This window comes from Bombus pyrosoma, linkage group LG1, assembly GCF_014825855.1.
Source record: "Bombus pyrosoma isolate SC7728 linkage group LG1, ASM1482585v1, whole genome shotgun sequence".
NCBI lineage: Eukaryota > Metazoa > Arthropoda > Insecta > Hymenoptera > Apidae > Bombus > Bombus pyrosoma.
Window position 1 is genome coordinate 3,620,402 of NC_057770.1, and position 20,854 is coordinate 3,641,255.

Below are 20,854 nucleotides of genomic sequence, written 5' to 3' on the forward strand. Positions count from 1 at the left end.
TAAACAGTGCTGGTATCCGCAGCTAGCATCGTCCTCCCGTAGCCGTAGCGTCGCACGCCACACAGCAAATGGCACTAATTCTATTCGTTGCCGCAACCGCTGCGATTCGTCCCGAACGATCGGGATCAAAGAAATTGCCTCTTTCTGTTACCGACATTCGCCTGAAACGTTACAGAGTACCGTCGAGTGACGATCGTAGACCAGTTACCGGTCAATGGTTTGTCAGCCGGTTGCAACATTCGAATAAACAACGTGGAAAAATCAACTTTCTTCGCTTCTGATAATTAAAAATCCAACGCATCGCAACGTCTTTGATAATAATTTCCAACGAATAGACGTGTAATCTTATCTGTGTATTTATATAGTAGAAAGATCCCTGAATAGATAAATAGAACAACATTTGCCGGCGCAAGTATAATAGAGCGAGTCCCTACCGGCCAAACAAGCAGAACGAACCTTTATTGGGTCGACAAATAGAATACGATCGAAATTGAGACAATTAGAGTAGACGCCGAGTATGATTAGGCAAGTGAAGCGGAAGCAGACAGACGTAGAACAGTGCATCTTGTTGTATAAATAGAATAAATGCCGCGTACGATCAGAAAGCTAAAACGGGATGGTTTCTTGCCAGAGAAGGGAATTATCCTCGTCTTCAATTAGTGGACTACAAATTTCCAAGCATTCCTCGAACGTGACACGCGAAATCGAATAAAAGTCAGTCACCGTGGATGATAGGTGCGCGCCAACTCGGGACGAAGAGTGTAAATCAAGTCCGAAATTCCAACGGGGGTCGAGCCTCAAGCGGAGACGATGATCGATTTTCATAGCGGCCGATTTGTACCGGAAGCCCGGTCCTCGCCACGATAACAATTATCGCTAAGTGGCGAACGATGAGAGTGGGTCGAGCGGGAATACGAAACATGGCCATCGTACGGCCGCTATTAGTGCCTCATTAATAACGTCGCTCGCTCGTGGTACCGGTGATTTAGTGGATCGAACGGTGCGCGCGAACCATCGACGCTGCCCGAAAGAGAGAATAACGACCGACGACCACGTCAATCTCTTCCGGGGCCGTCCTCCTCCTCCTCGCAGATAGAAATTACCGCTAACGAAGACGTCGAGTACCCTCCAACGAAAGAAACGAGCCGAGGGTTCGAGGTAACTCGCTGGCTGTCGTCCGAAAGATTCCATGTCGATGAATCACGTCCGCTTTTATATTTGCTGGTTGCAACGCGGTTGCAACTTCGACGGTGGCAATATCATAAAATAAAGCGTCTAGTCGCGTCTAGGGATGCTACGCGTCTCACACCAGTAGCACACGTCAGTTTTTCGAAAGCAATTTCTCCCATCGTCAACAATTTAACGACGAATCGTAGAAGAAGAGATTCCAAGATCGTAATCGTTCTACTTTGCAAAGAACCAATTTTCTATTTTACTTATCGCTTGTTTGGCAACAGTGTTGTCGGCGTCTCACGAGTTCATATTGTACGATCCATCGAACAAGACTCTATATCTTATGCTTGCCAAACCATCTAAAATTACTTGTTGTTTCGGCCGTCGAAACACGCAAAGTTTAACTCCTGACTGATTTTACGACCTCGCTATATCGCTTCCGTCGCTCTAGCAGCGAACAAGCAGTGTCCGTTATTAAGCGGCAGGTGGCGAAGTTCCTGGTTGATGGAACCGCGATGGACGATGTTACGGAAACGGTGAACTTAAGTGGAAAGCAATGCTCCGGCATTACGCGTTGCCTGAGCTTTAATTAATCTTTCACTAGTATCGGAAGTCCGTGACTAAACGAGGCGATCGGACAGCTTACTCGTAAGTAAATGAGATTTCTCGCGAGATTAAGATTGCTAAATAAAACTTCTTAAACCCACCACATTCCACTTGCGAAGCCTCGGCGTTCGATAACCGTCGAAGATCGTCATCGCCGCTCCAGATATACAGCTGTACATCGATCCATACAGCTTCCGCGTATCTTCGTCGATTCCTATCAACCCGATCAGAGCGTCAAAATTTAAGACGCTGTTTTAGAGCTGTAGCTTTGGCTCTGTGGCTACAAAAACGCTCGGTATATGTCATTTTTCGTTTGACCAGCTCTTTTCACAGACTCGCGTACATTCGATATCGTTCGAACGGATGCGACTCCGAAGGCAAAAGAAGTCGTTTCCGCGAATCTGGCTTCGTTCTGGCACGACCACGTCGCGAGTATCGGTTATGCAAAATGTTCGATACGGAACGATAACGATTAAAGATAGAGGAGGTGGACTTCGTGCCACTCGCCGCTCGCGAGGGTCAGCTTCTTTTTCGACCTATGGAAAACGGGTGGGTGGCGATTACCGGTTTGGCATCGTGCGCCGGACTCGGCACATTCGACATCCGGGTCTCGCCTCTTGGCGAAGCTTCAGAAAACTTGCAAGATCCGTAAGCTGCGCAGTGGAAAGTGTATCAATCACTCGATATCTGTGGCTGGAAAACCGGATCCGGCCTATGTGTGTATAGGCGAGCAGTTTGTTTGAACGAAGATTTTCCTACTGCCATGCGATCGTGGCACGCGGCCAGCCTGAAATTACTCGCGTAACTTTCCGCCAGTGAATGCGGGGGATGCTATCATAAAAATCGTTGGATATTTTTTTAAATAGAAACGGTATGTTTCCCCTGGTTTAGCGGAGATTCCAGGACTCGGCCGAAGGGAATCGGGATGAATATTCGCGGATCCACTGGCTGCCTTTTGAATTATTTTCCGATGTTGCACGGACAGCCAATTTTAAGTAAGTAACGCGATATGGGCAGTTTCCTGTCCTTTTTACATCCGATCTCTTTGCGATCCTCCATCAAATTACACGCGATAGCATCGGTCGCGCGTACATTAAATGCGAACCTTTAAAACAATTCCGAAAGTAATTTATAGAACGAAACATCGAGCGTATCTCGAGTCGCAAAACGGAAAAACTCCAAAATTATCCTTTTACGTTATCCGTTTAATCGATCGATTTCCCTCGACCTGTATTCACACTGACGTAATCCACACAAAAGGATCGCAATCGAAGCACCGAAGCCATCGATCCATCCGTCCATTCTATCGAGCCTGTTTACCGCCGCTAACTCTGCAATCAGTGCGCGCAGACACTGTACCGCTTGCACAGAGCGGCACTCGATAATGGCGGGGTCGAGCGTGCATCCGGTTTCCCGGGGGTTGTCGCGAGGATTTTTACGACGCCGGCAATGGACGACGCCGTCTGGCTACGAGGGTTCTTCAATTTAATTCGCGTAGCCCGGCAGGCCGGTGATCGTGTTCCTTTGAGCTCGCGGTTTCACTCGAAATCTCGGCTCGTTTACGCGACAACGTAATCTGCTGTCGTAGTCGTACGGACGGGGAAGCACGCGCGGATCACACGACGCATTACTGCGTTGCCGCGGAATTAATCAAGCCTATCTATATTAGAAGGCATGCTATGCGGTCAGATTAGAATCCCGAGCAATCCGCCGGCTCCGGATGGACAACGCCGCTGTTAATGGAACTCCGTGCGGCCAAGGGTTTCACCGCTCTGTACATATAATATCCGTTGCCGCGTCGCCGTGCCGCCGTCACCACCGACGCCACCACGTCAAAGAATCTCGCCCCCTTTCGCCGTCGCTTGATAAGAATACAAGTGGCACGCCGTAGAAATCCTAATTTTCGATCGTCCCTCGAGGGATTTGCGGTGGATTAATAGGCTCCATTGAATCCGAAAGGGATGATCGAGAGCTTTCGCCAGGGTTTGACGACGAACGAAGTTGGTGTATTTTGCGAGAATTTGAAAGTTTAATAAACTCCAAAGTTTCACCATTTTTGGATATTAGAGAATTTGAATATTTGGAAATTCAGATATTTAGAAATTTCATTCCATCGCGCTCCATTCGTAGTTCTGAAATTGAACGTTGGACGGAAACGTTTCTGCCGGCTCTTTTATGACAAACGCGACAGGTTTAATTTGTTTTCCACGATAAGTTTGAAAATATAGAAGCGTGCTAGGACTTTCCTTTCTGTCGTCGCTTTTTATTTGCATTATTTACGAGGAAAATCTCGTGCCGAAAAAGATTATCCTCGAAACAAATTCGTCTAACCGCCTTTATTACGAGATATTCTCGTTGTTATACATTTTACTCGTTCCAATTATAACTTCCACCGACTCTTACATCTCCCGTAGAGGAATATAAATCACGCGTCGCGTCAATTACAATCTGATATTTGGCCTGCGATTAAAAACAGACATCGGGAAATGCGAGTTACGTCGTGCGGGTCGATTCAGTCGCAACATGAATTTATATCGCTGCGGAACTGTTTTCCTGCCATGCATCCGTGACATTTGAAATAACGATATTATTTTGTCATCTGAAATCTGTACAATCTGGAAAACATAACAAAAGGAAATCTCCAGTTCCAATATAAAAATCTAATCCTGTTTAACTCCTGTTTAACGTCCGTAGTCCACGAAAGTATTCGTCACGGGCTAACATAATCGTTCCTATGCAAATCGTCCGTTTTTGTAGATTATTCCCAGGTGCGAGAAAATGAGCAAAACGGTAACAGTTATTACCTAGGACAAAAAAAAAAAAGAAAGAAAAAAGAAGGAAAAGAAGATACTCACGCAGTTGTATAAGCAATAACAGCTGGAAATGTGGGTGTGAGAGAGTGAAAAAGTTCATAACGTATCGGTAGTGCTTAGAAACAAATGGATCCGACATACTGTTCGATGTTTATGAACGTCGGCCGTAATCGTAACTGTTCGATAGATCGTAACGATTTCTAGTTAGCCGCACCTGATTCCACGCGTTCTTCCAACAAAACCAATCGGACGCCAGAATACAACTTTTGTTTCTCTTCTTCGCGCGTTGATGCTCGTGTTTTAATTCTACGTAGTTTTCAGCATTTTATTTCTCATTCCCTTATCCTATTGTTACGCACGATAAATAGAAATAACGATGTAACTCGTTTCTAAGACGCGGTGTAGTAAAAGTTATTGAGATATGTACAATTTTGTGCGCCAGACTAGATTGGAAGACCAGTGCGGAAGTACGTGTGTGCGCGGCGTCTCGAAAACAAAGGAATGCGTTTATCAAATAAATATATAACTATTTTAATATAAATTCTAAGTGTAAACTTAACGTTCCTATATCGTTATTTCGGCGATTGGGATCCAAAATTGCGAAGAAAAGTGAAACGCGACTCGACAGATTCGCGTTCGGTGAGAGGAGACAAGCCCACGGAAAATTAGCGGCAGGCATCGTACGACGAAAAGGTGAAATTGAAATCGATTCGACATGAAATAAAATTAAAACTTACGCGGTCGGTTGTACGAAGCTTGGTTTTCCTGCTGCTAGATTATTTCAATGCATAAACGGAAATTCATCCATTGAAATTGTTTGGCCATTGTGGAAACGTTTAAAGGATGTTGAAGAAAGCGAACAGAGTCACAAAGGTATGTTTCCCCGAGTATTCTTTCGCGTATTCTTTCATCTAAGATAATAGTTTCCTTTGTATAAATTTAATCTTCGATCGATCGTTATACACCGTAGACCGGAGTAAGGAATAAACGACCTTTCGTTTCATCGTGAAAAATAAATGTACGTATCGTTTCGTTACGATTCTTTCGTACGCAAAGCTAATTGGCGAAATCAGATGCCGACAAATTAATATCGGGATCCGTGCATACAATTATACTATATGAACAAATTATATCTGTATATCCGTGTTCAATGAGTTATCCAACGACCTTCGTAATTAGGGATTAATTCGGTTCTCGCATTCGTGGATTATAAACAGTACAACGTATCCCCTTGTATTTTCCCTGCCGCCGAGATTAATCTGTTTCCCGATGGAAAACAGGACAAGAGAGCTGAAAGAATATTTCGTATAATCCACGAGGAGGTTGGGGGTGCTGCCGGGGTCGAAATCTCGTGTGTTGTTCTTGCCGCGTCGGTATTTGCTCGTCGATTCGAGTTAACGAGAGCGTCGTAGTGATTGGAATTACCGGGCAAGGAGCGGAACGAATACCGGTCCGTAACTGTTTCCGTAGCAGAGGGTATTACAGAGGGCTTAGTACAGGATGACACCGAGGATCGGAGTAAAGGGTGAAGAGAGATTAGAGGATCGGAACGAGAGGAGAACCAGGAGGAGGGGGATTGTAGAGATAGAAGGAGGTGTGGCCTGGGCGAGAATCACTCCGGTTGCCATCAAAGACGTTCGTGCTGTGAATTCCGCCAAAGATAAATTCCCTCGCCGATATATGTCCATACCGTTGAATTCTTTCTTTCCTGCTTCTTCCATTTTTCTCCTCCTCCTCCTCCTCCTCCTCTTCTTCTTCTTCTTCTTCTTTCTGGTTTCACCATTTTGCCTCCTTTCTCTTTCGCCTTGTATCTCTTATTGCTCTGTTAGATGTGCTCCAGAGACGCGGTCTATGATCTTTACAGTTTCATGTACACAATGCTGACGTTGCATCGTTTGTACCTTCTTCTTTTTCTCTTCTCTTACTTCGCTTGGTACTTTCTTGTGACCATGGACTCCGTTTATACCCCGCTTCTCCCTTCATCCATTCGCGAGCGGTCGAAATTTTCGGCAACGTTTTCTGATATTTTCCAAGCTACCAACAGTCGGTTTACCGGAAAGCGTTTGAACAGATTCGTAAATACGTGCGGATACGCCGATGTAATAGCATCCGAGGAACACAACAGAAAATATTTGCCAAGAGTTACGAACGTTGTTGTTGCAACGTGCTATTTGATATTCGCCCTGTACACGCTCGATGACATTTTTTCTCACGCGGTTGCCGTGACCACAGAGAGTCGTTCGATCACGCTAGGAAAACACGCTAGTTCGCCACGGTCGATTCCTTTCTGCCCAACTACATCGTTCAAAAAGATTATTATACGGATCTGTTCGTTTTGTTTGGCCAAGGTGCGCTTTTAAAAGGCTGAACGTATTTTCGGCGAAGCGTCAAAACACCCTCGACAAATACGTCCGTCAGTTTTATCGGACGACGATGCTCTCTATCATTTTGACAGTTGGTTGGTGGAAAATGAATTTGTTTCCAAAGATACACAAACACTCAGACCTGGTTTTAATATCGCTGCTCGATTTACCCCCGTAGGTGATTGATTACTTTCGTAGCCTTCCTACCTAGTCTCTGCGTCATTCGATATCCATTAGAAAACAAAGAGTTGGAAACCTTTTATACCGTCGGTGCAATTTAAATCCATATCTTTCAGCAAACCAGACAAAACGCAACGATAAATACCGGTCGCGCTCAATTATACCATTTCTGTCGGAGTCAAGTACTCGACGAAACAGACACAATGCACCCATTAAAACCATTGTACCCTACAGCTGTGCACTTCCGACGTTCCGCGGAACTGGCGCAACAAATTCACCCCTTCGGATAACAGTATCCTCCGACGATTTTCTTTACGGCACCATTAAGCCTGGAAATAAGTAGCGATTAATAGCGCGACGAAGCGAAATCCTATAGCCGGCGGATGGTCGGGGGTTGGAGAGTTCGCCGTGCAAGGGGATGGTAGGAAGAACTTCCAGCCAACTTTCCACGGTATCACATGCGTTTTGCGAGACTAAGTTTCCTCCGTACCGCTGCGCGCCCCGTTCCCTCCGCTCCGTTGCTTCGTGCAACGTTCGACAAATCTAGTATTTCGGGGGGGATTAAAGACGAAGCCGAGTTTCCCCGATTCCTCTTCGCAAATTACCGGAATTCCCCGGGCGAATTCGCATATTTCACGTTTGATGCGCCACGAACAAAGGGAATCAGGACGCGGAGTTTGGATTCTCTTTAACGTACGTAAAAGAGAGAAAGATGCAAGAGAGGAAGAGAGAAAGAGGGAAGGAAATAAAGGAGAGGCGAGAAGAGAGACACCGAGTCGCTGGCGTTCGTGTCCTCCAAGATGTCAACCAAAGTAGCGACACAGCAGAGTTTCGCGAGCGAAGGAAAAGGAGTTTATCCAGTGACACGAGGTGACAAATCCTCTTAACCGTTTTACAACCTCGTATTGTCGCGACTCGCATGCATACATGCAAACGCGCCGACGTAAGCACGTCACGTGGCGTCCTGTCTCTTCGTTTGTTCTTTCGCGTCTCACGCCCTCGTCGCGCTAGCGTTCCCCTTTTCTTACCTGTGTTCGCCAAGGTCGGTGTCGCTTATCGCGGTTGCTTGCGAGCAACGAGCAACGAAGAGACACGCGCAGACATAGGTCGTTTCCTCGGTGGTTATCCTTCGTCTTTGCCATTTCATACTGCGCCGAGGACTCGCTTGCTTGTTGCAACCAGCCACGGTTGTTTCAACCGTTGCCGACCGGAGTTCTTAAGGATTTTACGACGTTGTAAACGACGGAGGATGTCGCGCGCCATGGAATATCGACTGTCGAGCGTTTGAGGCGCGACTTAATACGTTTGAGAACATTTTGCGAAGGGATTTAACGTTTCAAATAGGCTGCACGAATAAGTATGTCGACTGTTTGACACTGGACAACAATGACTCGCGACAAAGATTCTACGATCGGCAGAAATATGGCGTATGACTTTTTATCAGTGAAAATGGGGCAACGTGAGGTGTCTCTCGGTACTCCAATTTTAGCTCGCAATTTTAGGTCGCAAGATTAATTAGGTAATTAGTTGGTGTTACTTCACGTCAACATACAAGGTCCGTACGATGCGCAGTGCTAAATGCATGACTTATTACACGACAAACGTAGAACGCAACCTGCACCTGTAAGTTGTTTGGTAACTTACGTCCAATGTATCTCTGTGAGATGTTCAAACGGTCGAACTGCACGATACGTGAATTTATAATTCATACTGTTAGAAATATCGCGGGACGAAATTCCCTGTAATTTAATTTCATATTTTTCAGCAAGTCGGTTTTTACTAGGCTCTGCTTACGCAGTTATCAGTATCAAGTTTCTCAACCTCGAATATTAAACTTCTCCAACGACGAAAACATAATATCAAGCTGTGGCGGCACTCGACAGCACAAATACCGCCATTTCCACACTAATTAATACCGGACGACGTTAGCGACATAGGTTACGAACGTTCGGAACCCGGGTTCGAATCTCGTCGGCCGTAGTTCGATATTTTTCTTCCACGATTTTTAAATAGGAAGAAAATACAGCAGTACCTGAGCAGCAGCGACATCTACCGCCAGGAGCTATCGCAATTAACACGACATATCCGCCTGAAAGCGATATAGAAAATTGAATATTGCAGGATTTAATTAATCAGCGTGTAAACTACAAGGGGAATATAATACATTCCGTATCCACTACGCGTCCATACGAATTTACGCTTTAGTTTTTAAACGTCCAGTTCATTCTTGCTGAAGTGTTTCCCACGTATTCGGTTACGCGCTGTGTGTATATGTTAGCGTAACTAGGTTGTAACACGGGTTGATTAATGAAAGATTCGAGTCGAACGGACGCGAGGTTTATCGATGCCGCGTGCCACGACCCAGAATTTATCTCGGTCCTTGGTTTCCAAGCACGGAGAATTTGTCATCGTAGGAAATTACCACGACCCAAAAATCATCGTCGATCATGCCGAAAAGATATTCAATGTTATCGATCTCCATGATTCGCAATTTATTCGGCGATCGGTTATCACGACCCGAAATTTACCGATGCTCCGGAGGGTTTTACCAAACGGTGAAATTTATCGGCATCGATTTTTACGACCCAGAATTTATCGGTGCCGATTTCCACGACCCGGAATTTATTGGTGTTGATTTTCAGAGGATGAGCGAATTTATCGGCATCCAGTGGAAATTCGATCGATATTTATCGATATCGGTTTTCTCGACACGCGGAACTCGCGCGAAACGCGGAAACCTCATATCCTTGAGATTTATCGATAACACTTTCTTCAACGCGCAACGCATTGATATCGATCTTTACGATTACGCGTTTGTCATCTTTTTGTTCCGCCGCTTCTGAAATTTACCATTATCGATCTGCATAACAAAGGGCACTGCCTTTTCGAAGAACGATTCTTTCTATTCGAAAGTTTTCGAATATCGATGTATCCCGATAATACTGTGTTGTTTCCGACGGCCAACGATTGATCTAATTCCGATTTCCACGATGCAGAAATTATTGACTTTCGTTGCAGAGAAATTCCGAGAAACTCAACGCTGAATTTCCCAGATTATATTATATCGCTGTGTTATATTATAGCGGCATCGTAGGAGCGAATTCTCGGCACAGCATAAATTTCATCGACTCATCGTGTTTATGATTACATAATAGATCTATGCCATCTATATAATTTCTATATTCAAAATTGACGTTCCGCATCAGAGGCATATTATCAACTAACGCTACAATTGGCTGATTATCTTGTCAACGGTATCGGTGACCAAACAGGACCATCCAGGCGACAATAACGCATTATTGTAACGAAGACAAGCGTGTTCGTGCGAGGTTCCTTCGTTTCATAAAATCTGATCGGCATCGATGGCCCCTTCGCGTCGCGGACGCATCCCAACGACAGCGAGTGCTTTCACTTTCTGTCAGGCTGATGCGTTCAGATACAGATCGCGGTCTGTTGACATCCATTGATCATGACATGAATAATGAATGGATACACAGTCTGAATAATGCATGCATCAACGCTCAACAACATCCACTCGGTGTCGGTGTATAACCGGTCGCCAATATACCCGGAAACGTTAACGAACGCATTGACGAATCGTTTTCTCTTACCGGGTTCATCTTCTTCTCATTCCGCGCCTTTTGTTCAGTTTATACCATTTTTCCTATGCGTCAGAGTCAAATTTATTTATTATATGTTATTCGCTGAATCATTCGTTTTGCTTGTTACGTACAATCGGATTTGAAGAATTCGGATCTCTCGGTTCATTTGAACCGGCTTCGAGCGATTGAATCGTCGATGAAGTTCGACGACTAGAAATTGAAATCGAACAAACGCGTACGTGTGGTAATGGTTTTGCAAAAAACGATAAAACGACAGAGACGTTTTCGCGTTTCGGCTCTGTCATCGTTTGGCGAGTAATAATCATTAGCTTGTTCCGTGATATAGGAGGTCGTGAGGAGAGTATGAGTAGAGACACGGGTCGACAAGGTACCTCAGTTACGCTAGATAGTTATAGCTATTTGCGGTCCATCGAAGACATAATTAGTTTTCCTCGGTAGCCTTGGTCGACCGAGGCTGATAGACAGTTTTCGGGAGAATCGACCGACCGATGGAAACACCATTTAGTTAAGAAGCGCCTTCGTTTGCGTGGAACGCTATTTATTTTGCGGCACTGTCGAGTTTCGGGATTGCGTTAGGACCGCCAATTATGAAATTTGATGGAATAAAAGTACATCGATCATCCAGCTTCCTAAGACTCTCGTATTTCAAACTTAAAATCAATGCGTACGAACACGGAGAAACTAAAATTTCGGTAAAATAGCGTGGTAGTAAAATATTTTATTTGAAATTTACCATATAGAATTCTCGTTCGCGAGCGATGCTAAAAAAAATTGTTAACCCGAATCTGTGAAATTTCTGACGAACAAGGTAATTTTATTTTCGTATGTATTTTCGAGCTGTTCAAGTCAAAGGTAAACTCGTTGTGCGTAAATTCGAATTATTCGCCGAGACAACGGAACAGCGAGATGACGATACTATCCTTTGTCGTTACAGGGTCGGTGAACGAGGCTGGTGTTTTCACCCTTCGTGGCAGGCAGGAGGGAGGACGGCGTGCTAGAAGAACCACGACGAGCACCACCAGTACGACGGCGTCCAGCTCGACGTTGATTTCTCTGTCGGACGAGGTGGCGCAGCCCGCGGCCCTTTTGGCCCCCGAAGAGGACTTATGGTCTACCAGTTCTTCCGCTACGACCGATGTTCCAGTCTCCTTAGATACAGCTGCCGCTCCGTCAAAGCCACCCTTGGAACTGGTGGTGAAACCTCACAGCAAGGTCATATTGCCATGCGAGCTAGAAAATTACTCGAGGCTGCTATTGCCCGGGGTCAGGTAATTTAACCTTCTTCATCGACGAATGAAACGCGCACGAGCGACTATCACGAGATTCGTCCTTTTTCTCTGTTACGTACTTCCGTCTAAAGATAAATTTATATCGTAGAAAATGTGGCTTGGTTTATTCGCTTCTTTCGCCGAGAAGGATTTCTTTCTCCTCGTTCAAGAGAAAGTGATTTATTTGGGCGTGAAAATAGCTGGTTTAGTCGGATGGATAGTGTGTTCATTTGAAATTTATCGCGTTCGCGTTTGAAGAAGAAGCTGTTTAAACTAGGGATCGTTGTTTAGCAAACTAAAATTCGATAATTAAAATTCCACTGTAAAAAAAATATCGTTAGAAGACGAGTACGGCTTTGCTAGAACGATTTTGTTGAAAAATAGCCGTTCGAAATGTAAAAATAATTCTAGTACAGACGTATCTAGCACGGTTATTAATCAGATAGATGACATTCTGTCAGTTTTGATCGATAAATTCCAAATATGTCGGAAAAGACCAATATTTCCTTAAAAAAAAAAAAAAAAGACAACGTTCGATTCGCGTGTCTTAAAAGTAACTGGAGACACAACGAAACAGATTCGTCGTAATTGCTGACACAGTTCTGCACGCGTAGCTGTTTCCCCGCAAATGGGAAGATTCGATTTAAAGTAGCGAGAGCAAGTAGTCGAAGTCGATATCGTCCCAGCAACGAATTCGCACGGTATTGTCGTTCCGAATTAATTCTCTAATTGGTACGAATTGTCTTGTTAGGAGCTACAGAATACGACCAGCGAGATGGCTGCACGAGGGAAGTCCGGTAGATATGATTACAATCAACACGAGAACGGAGATGAGTGGAACTGGACATAGATATATCGGTGACTCTATCACGGAGGCGTTGCATATAGACAACGTTAGATTAGAAGACGACGGTATATGGGGTTGCACGCTGGAGGACGATCAGGGCAAGATACTTTCCGGCAGACCTGTGAAGCTCGTCGTCCTCGGTAAGTTACGATTATGAATATTGAACACGATAGTTATATCTAGTTAATAGTATTAGCAAATATTGACGAAACGGTACTGCCGTATAACGAGCGAGTAGCTAGAAATTAATTATCGAGGATTAAGGTCAATGCTGTTTGTCGATTCTCTTTATTAGGAAATTTTTGTATTCGGGCATCGTGCTTCTCTTGCTATACGAGAAAAATTATTTCCAACAGTCGTAACGAGCTTTCAGCGAGTTATCAAGATTATTACAATTAAAAGAGAACGACAGAAAGTAATAAAAAAAAAAAAAAAAAAATAAGAAAATCCTGGAGGAGAAAGGAAAAAAGGTCGACAGAAATATCGATCGAACTCAGAAACAGACCGAGAACGATATCGCGTGTCGGGCAAAAGCTTTCGACGAGTTACAACGTATGAAAAATCATTTTACCGATTCGTCGTCCGTAACCGACTCCACAGAAAGCAGATTACCAGATCTCCTTTCAAAAAATCACCATTCCCGTGTCGAATTATTTCTTGGTCTGTACAAAATGCTACTGCAACTCCCAGAAATGTAAAGATTTTATGTATATTAAATCAAGTCGCTTGGTCCACGGTGGCATCCTCGCGCCGCATGAATATGCATCTGTCGTAAACGTTCCTCCCCTTCTTTCTCTTCCTCTCGTTCCTGCTATTCCTTTTAATTTGCTCTTTTTTCTGGTTGACGGACGCATCGGTCGCGCTCGTCTCCGCGGCAAAACGTACATACACGCGACGAAACAATAGTATGCACGGGGCGAAACAATCGTTGCAAGCGGCGTCGGCGACTGCCGCGCGACACGCTTCAACCCTCTACGCCGACCCGCCCGAATCACGTTTCAAATGAACCAGCCGCCACGCGGCCGTCTACGCCACCCTCCTGCGGACCACTTTTGTTTTTAATATCTCGCCCGTTGCTCGCGCGAAGTACAGCCCTTCCTTTATTTCCAGCTAGCCGCTAGACGCGTCCTGGCCAACCCCGGAGCTGCTCTTTTCAGTCTGACCGTCGCGCTTCTCGCCTCGTTTATTTGTCATCCGCGCAACCCCTCGCGGCGATGTTTAATTTCGCGCGCTAGTCTGCTTGAGTTTCGAACCAGCCGACTTGTCAACGATTTCCTAGCAAGACTTCACGCAACGTACCGAGGTTTATGGCTTATTAGACGGCTCGAGCTCTTTCATTGCGCTGGAACAATTTTTCTTACATTTTACGGACAATTTTCCTGCCATTTAACCGAACTAGTCGCTTTAGAAATCCGGATCTGGTAATCCTGGTACGTGGAAAGATCCGCAATTTTTGTATTAAAATAATTAACTGAATATTGAATTGTGGCGAGTGATAAATCAACGTTTGGACGATGAACACGTACAAGAACCAATTGCCAAGTGTATAGAAACACGAATCTTAACTTACCAAAGAATAACAAATGTGGGATATGTGTAACGTCAAAAGATTATGAAACAACAGAGTCGTTTAAACGATAAAAACGATTAAACGTTTCAATTTCTCCGTTACCCTTAACAAAGCTGATGCAATAACATTAAGATTGTACTCGATGGGCAATTTTCGAATATTCCAAGCTAGCAAACAAGCCTGGAACAAAGCATATCGAAATAGAAGCGTATAGCGTTCGATGAAAAGACGACCGATAATATGCTTGTAACGCGTTCGTCCAGTCATAATCATCGATTTCGTCGGTGTTGGTGAAATTCCAGCGACTCATCGTAGCCCGTGGATGAAAGGAGGAGAAGAGATTGGAAGACGTCGGTTGGAAATGGTAACGTCGTTCTGCGTTTGATGGGGATAGATTTGCTTAGCGGCCTCGGGGTTGCCGTAAGCGAATTCGCGGCGAAGAAAAAGTTAAGAATAATGCACGTTTTATGCGGCTGCTCCTGCTCCGAATTCTCTGTACTCGAGCCGACCAATAGACAGGAGAAGCGTCGCGACCTTCTGCAAATCGAAATCCTCCTCTGCCCTTTATCGCTGACTTTCCACAACGAATTCGTTTAGCCGCGCTCGATAACACACTCTCCTTGTTTTTGCATTCTTCGCACCAGTGAAGCAGTTGAATCACGAGGAGACGGACGTCTAAGTTTCGCACCGAGAGAATCTCGCGTCTCGCTCTTTTTCGGCTCGACCCTACGATCCCTCCTTTAGTTTCTCCACGCTCGTTGGACACCTGTGCTCGCTTCTCTCCCGCCGACGTTAGTTTCTTCGACATTTTTCCCCTGCTGTTCGAGCCGAAATTCAATTTGCCGGCTTGTTCTTCAGCCAGGACAGTCGAGGCGAGGCGAGGCGAGGGCGAGGCGAGGGAGGGGGGCACGCGTGTACTACGGTTCTCGTGTTGCGGAGAACGTCTGATCGTGACAACAGGCAGACCATTGCCGTTTAACGGTACTTGTTCCAATCGCAATCGTTCGATCCCTTCGACTTTCCTTTTAACCTCGCCCTCGATCTGTCGTACTGCCTTTCTCCTCCTCGTCCCTCTTGCTCCCCTCGTCTCTTCTCGTTTCCTTCCGTTCCATCCAGCAACCTCGGTCCATAAGGCTGACGAGACTGGGTATAAGGTACAGAGAGAAATCTTGTTGTCCGACACGAATGTGCAGGCATTCCACTGTCTGACCAATATCGGGGCTTTCTCCTTTATCAGAGCAGACCGGCCAGATACGGCCTCGCTCGGTCCGCTGCGCCGCGTCGGTCCAACTCCATCGTCGAAACCACGCTAACGAAATTCGTGGCATTCCGCTTTCGTTCCGCCTCCTACTCCTCCTACTCCTTCGCCGCACTACGCCAACACTCGCGGCAATATCGTTTTTCTCTCTTCGTTTCCCTCTGTCCGGGTAACGTTCGACTTCCTAAGGTTTGCATGATAATGGCTCGATTCACGTGGACGTCAACGGAACCGCTCTTTATAAGTTTCACCTCTCCTTCCTATTGCCGGCCAACTTTTTTTCTCTCTTTCTTCTTCTTCCTCTTCTTCTTTATATTCTCTTCCGTTTGGAGAGTTTCTTTGTAGATTTTCGCGAGACGAGCTGACGACAATAAAACGCCGATGGAGTGGATGGTATTCCACGTACAAAGCCGGTATTATTTAAACTTTCGCAAAAGGATGTCGAGAAATCGGATCTGTGAGCCGGTTGCACGGCACGCTACCTAAGCCGCATGCCGACCGTATGAATTAGAAACTGCTTCTTTCACGGCGTACATCCTTCTTTATCTTCCAAGGAAATACTGTCTTGGTTTCCGGCTGTTGCGCTGGGCCATAAGTCGTGAAAGCAAACACCGCGTTCTCTATCATTTGTTTATTCCCGTCTGTTTGTCCGATTTAGCGATTTAGCGATTCGCTACTAACGTCGATTTCATTGGATGATAAACATCGTTGAAGAAAAAGGCACGTTAATATAGAGAAATAATTAACAGCATAAGATAATCCTTCCTTGCCTAAGATTGACAAAGACACTTTTCGGTATTCTTCCTCCAATTCTAAATCATATCACCACCAAAGGTGTTTTCATCCAGGCTACATCCTCATCATCGATAAAAAGAAAAAAAAAAAAGAAGAGAGGGAAAAAAGAATCGCATAAATGCCTATCGAACGAGGAAGAAGGAAAATCTACTGGGTTCTGGGAATTAATTAAACGCGTACCGCGATGTAATTTGCTAATCTTGTTATGCCACGTTCTTTGTCTCACCGTTTAGAAGTTTATTAGCGGCAGTGGCTAAATAGTTGGCCCTTTCGTCGGGGAATTTAATTAGGCGACGAGCGGCACTGTCTCGAGGCCGTCGTCGACGAATTTCGAAAGATAAAAGTATTGTTTCGGCCGTAAACCGAGCAGAGGAGGGCTTCTTTTTCGTTCCGTCGCTTGTTCCCGGTGCGTTGGGACAAAAGCTAAAGTTTGCACGGTGGGACGGGCCGCGAGGGTTGCTTCATTGTTTCCAGCGTTGTCACCGCTCGAAAGCGGAAGCCGCGGAAGCGCGACGGAGGAACGAGACCGGTGTCACCGAGACGTTTACACGGTGTATTTATAACAGACTGAAAAGTATAGCAGTCAGATACGGAGAAGCAGTGCCGCGGATGGCAGTCGCTCATTGTGTCGTTGCCGCGAATTTTCGGAAGCCTCGGACCTGGCCATTGTTCGCCGGTTAATCGCGCGCTGTTAGCGTGATTGCGCTTTTCCTTGCAGAGTAGACGGATTTGCGAGGTAACCAAGAGAGGTTTGTTCTTTTGTGTGTTCGTTACACTCGGAGCATCAGATATTAAACAGGCGATGGAACGAAAAGATTCTACTTTGTTCGTCAGTTAATTCTACATTCTCTTTCCGGCCAGAGACCATGGACTTCCCCTGTACCATTTTGCTTCCACGACGCCGTTTGCTTTTATCTGACATTCGTTCTACGAAGAAATGTTATCAATCTTCGAAAATATCGACAACTTGGCACAAAGTTTGCAAACTATAGATTTCGTTGTACGACGGCCGACTTGTACGTGCTTGTTCTACCGAACGTGTCGATTATCTTTGAGCGATCATGTTCGTTGGTCTGCATCATGGTACATCTGCAAAATTATCCTACTGTCTGTCCCTGTTTGTAGCGTTTTTCCTACTATAATACATTCTGCATCGAGAGTAGCATCGCTGGCGGAATCTAAACCAACGATTCTTGTTGATTCAGACAGAAATAAATATGTCGACGTGAATTGTCAATTAAGGGATGAACATCGATGCTTGTACGGCCTGGCTTACATTAATATATCGTCTTGTTCGCGGCGCCTTGCGCATACCTGTTCTGGGATCGTACACGCACTTAGACAATCGTCGTTCCGGACCAGTGGGACAAGGGCATTAATGCAGGTGGTGTAAATTAGCGCATCAAAGCCCAGTACTATACTACCACGTCGCCCAGTGATTATTGATGCGAGCCAACCATTGGCCACTAACTACCCATTGATTAGCTGAAGGTTTCCGCGTAATTAATGGAACATTCTCCAGCACCAATGGCCTCGCGATCGATCGCTTACAATTTCTGTCCTCGCCACGATTTTCCATATTTCACTTTTCTTTTCGTCCATGATAGCGTTAGTCCCAATAAAATATTTTCTATTCCGTTTCACGTTCTCGCGAATGACACGAGCTGTATATTAAAGACACGGCTAGGCTTTCGAAGACTTGAAAAGTGAAATTTTGCTTTTTCGATTACTCAAATTTTAAGCGACACATCTGGAATAAAAATTCCAAGCTTCGAAAGCGATTTTTCTTCGCTTAATCGCAAAGTCTGCGAATTCCTATCGCCAAGTAGACGATATATCGAACGATCTACGAACGTGTTGAAGATCTTTCTCGATCGGGAATGTTAAACGCAAAGCCAAAAACCGTCGATTACAAGTGATTTAAGTGCAAAATCGGGTTTGCAACGGCGAGGAGAAGCGAGGTTGGTGTTTCGCTTGGTCGGCGGCCGAAGTAATTTAATTTCATCGGCCGGTGATGACCGCAGGAGTCGCCAAACATCGAATACCCGTCGTATTTCCGAGCGGCGCTGTTTCGACGCGGTTAATCGCGGCCTCGACTATCGAAAATCGCGCGCGTACATTCGAAACCGACGGTCGATCGATCGTTCTTGGTTATTAGCCGATAGATTCTGTTTGTACGGCTTCTGCTCGCGCTACGATCTGACAAAAAACTCTATTTGACTATCGCATTTGATCTCGAATACGGTTACAGCATCGCTTTACGACGAAGCACCAGCACCCTCTGTTCGCTGGTAACTTGATTTCACGTTTACCACTAGGGTTTCCAGTTTTGGGCGCTGACAGATCCTTTAGAAGCCTTGCGCCCAAGGCACGCACAGGTGCAACAGCACTAGGTAATAATTTTCCGCTTAATTTCGCCACATCGATGTGCCGTTTCTCCAATCAGCGGCTATCGTGTTTATCAGGCCGTGCGATTCTGTCTGTTTCTCGCTCGTCCTGCACTTTCGATTAATCATTCGGATTAAATCGATCATTTGATTTCTATGCATACCTCAACGATACATCGTTATATAAATATAACGAGGTTATGAAAATTGTAAGGCAAAACTCGTTTATAGATCAAGGATCAACTTGAATCAGCGTAAACCAGATTACTCATCCATGTTCTATAGCTTTTACTTTACGTGCGATCGATATAATTATTACCAGACGTTCAACTATGTCCGAGATTTATACCGGACACATCTATCGTCCATGAAACTCTCGCAACTTCAATTTCCCGATATTACGTTTAATAATCCAGTTACGAGTGTTAGTTAATATCGTGTCTAAAGAATATCACCAGGCTTTTGCCAGAAAAAACACGGCACCCGTTAGAAGACGTTGTAATCTCGTCCATCGCGAAACCATCGCGAAAGAATTCAGCACAAAGTTAATTATCTCCAACGAGGTTGTTTTTACAAGCGAGCCGCACGACCATGCGTATTCAATGCTCGGTGGAAACAAGAAATTGCCGTTTTCAAGAGCCGGCTCTCTCCTCTACCTGTTACCATATCTCGTATATACAGCACTTTTCGAGTCGCTTCTCTTACACGGTCTCTCGATCCTGTCTCTGTTTCCTCGTCGATACACACCGCGCCCCAGCTTTCCCCCGTGAGCGTGTGTTGCACGCCTACGAAGTCGAGTGGCGAGTCAATAACCTCGAGCTTCCGGTCGACGGTACACTTGAAGGGCTGTCGTTCGAACCGACAACTCTGCTCCGTTGCACGACGTTATCGTTCTCCGGGCATTTAACGCCGGTCAACGATACACGCTTGTCGGAGGAGCTGCGCGTTTCCGGTCGTCTGCGGCACTGATTGCCTTCCAAACCGACGGAACCGAACGTAAATTGCAGTGGTAGCGGTACAAGTATTTGCGTGGACGAAGATTCTTTTTCGCTGGTGAATTGAATCTTTTTCTTTTTTAATTACCACGCGCGATAATGTGATAAAAGTACTTAGGAAAGATTCGATGTTTTCAACGACCGCGACCTTCCGCGACAGACATTAATTTTCAATTTCGCGTCGCGTGTAATGCAAGAAATACATATTGTTCGGCGTCTGATCTCTTCTTTTCGATATTTTTATAATTTACGTTTTTCGCGCCTTTTTGATCTTTAACCCGTAGAGATATTTGAAATTTTATCCCTTTGGTATTGCATATCACGAAGAACGATAACATCGCGCGTGTCTTCTCTCTATCTGTCGACATTCGTGAAATATTTTCGGAGGAATGATAATGCAAACATAGCCAAACTAATCTGTGAATCGGTCAGAGAATCGAAAGTGGCGGTGTCTCTATTGACCGAAACAGTAGGTCAATGGTGAGGCGTTGCGTCGCGAAGATCGTCGATCGACTTTAATCTCCGTGACTGATATTGCACGCTAGTTAATTAACTGGTCTCACGGTGCAAATCCTTTAATGTAGCCTGGAAGCGCGATCAGACTGCCGATATACGGAGCATTGTTCTGTTTTCTGGTCCGTGAGGAACGCTATAATTAGTTGACTATCTCCGGTCAGTCGTTTCATTGCTTGTTCAGTTGCCGTGCAAACAGCGACGAAACAATCTCTGGTGTTCTACGCGATTTAATGACCAAGCCTGGCCGCAATTCCCGCGATTATAATCTACGCTGCGGCAGCCTGCCGCACAGCTCCATTTGGTCAAGATACATTTTGCACGAATCGCCTGTATCCGTGCTGCTATCCTCGGAGAGAATAATTTTTCCGCGCGTCCGTGTAAAGGAAATTCTGCTCGCTCAAGACGCGAGAGATTTCGATTTACCTTTCTTCTTTCGTTCGAGCAATATCTGACGATCTGG

The 20,854-nt window shown here is 45.3% G+C and overlaps 2 protein-coding genes across 3 annotated transcripts in view; one reads left to right on the plus strand and one right to left on the minus strand.

Annotated features, from left to right (window-relative positions):
* The window catches only part of LOC122570046 (28S ribosomal protein S17, mitochondrial), a 260,913-nt gene that overhangs the window by 155,015 nt on the left and 85,044 nt on the right, over positions 1-20,854 (minus strand). The window lies entirely within an intron of this gene.
* The window catches only part of LOC122570024 (B-cell receptor CD22), a 314,194-nt gene that overhangs the window by 143,901 nt on the left and 149,439 nt on the right, over positions 1-20,854 (plus strand). For both annotated transcript variants that reach the window (XM_043731832.1, XM_043731841.1), the window contains exons 4-5: positions 11,693-12,026; positions 12,778-13,013. In XM_043731832.1, the coding sequence (XP_043587767.1) occupies positions 11,693-12,026; positions 12,778-13,013 (570 nt within the window). The remainder of the gene's footprint in view (positions 1-11,692; positions 12,027-12,777; positions 13,014-20,854) is intronic.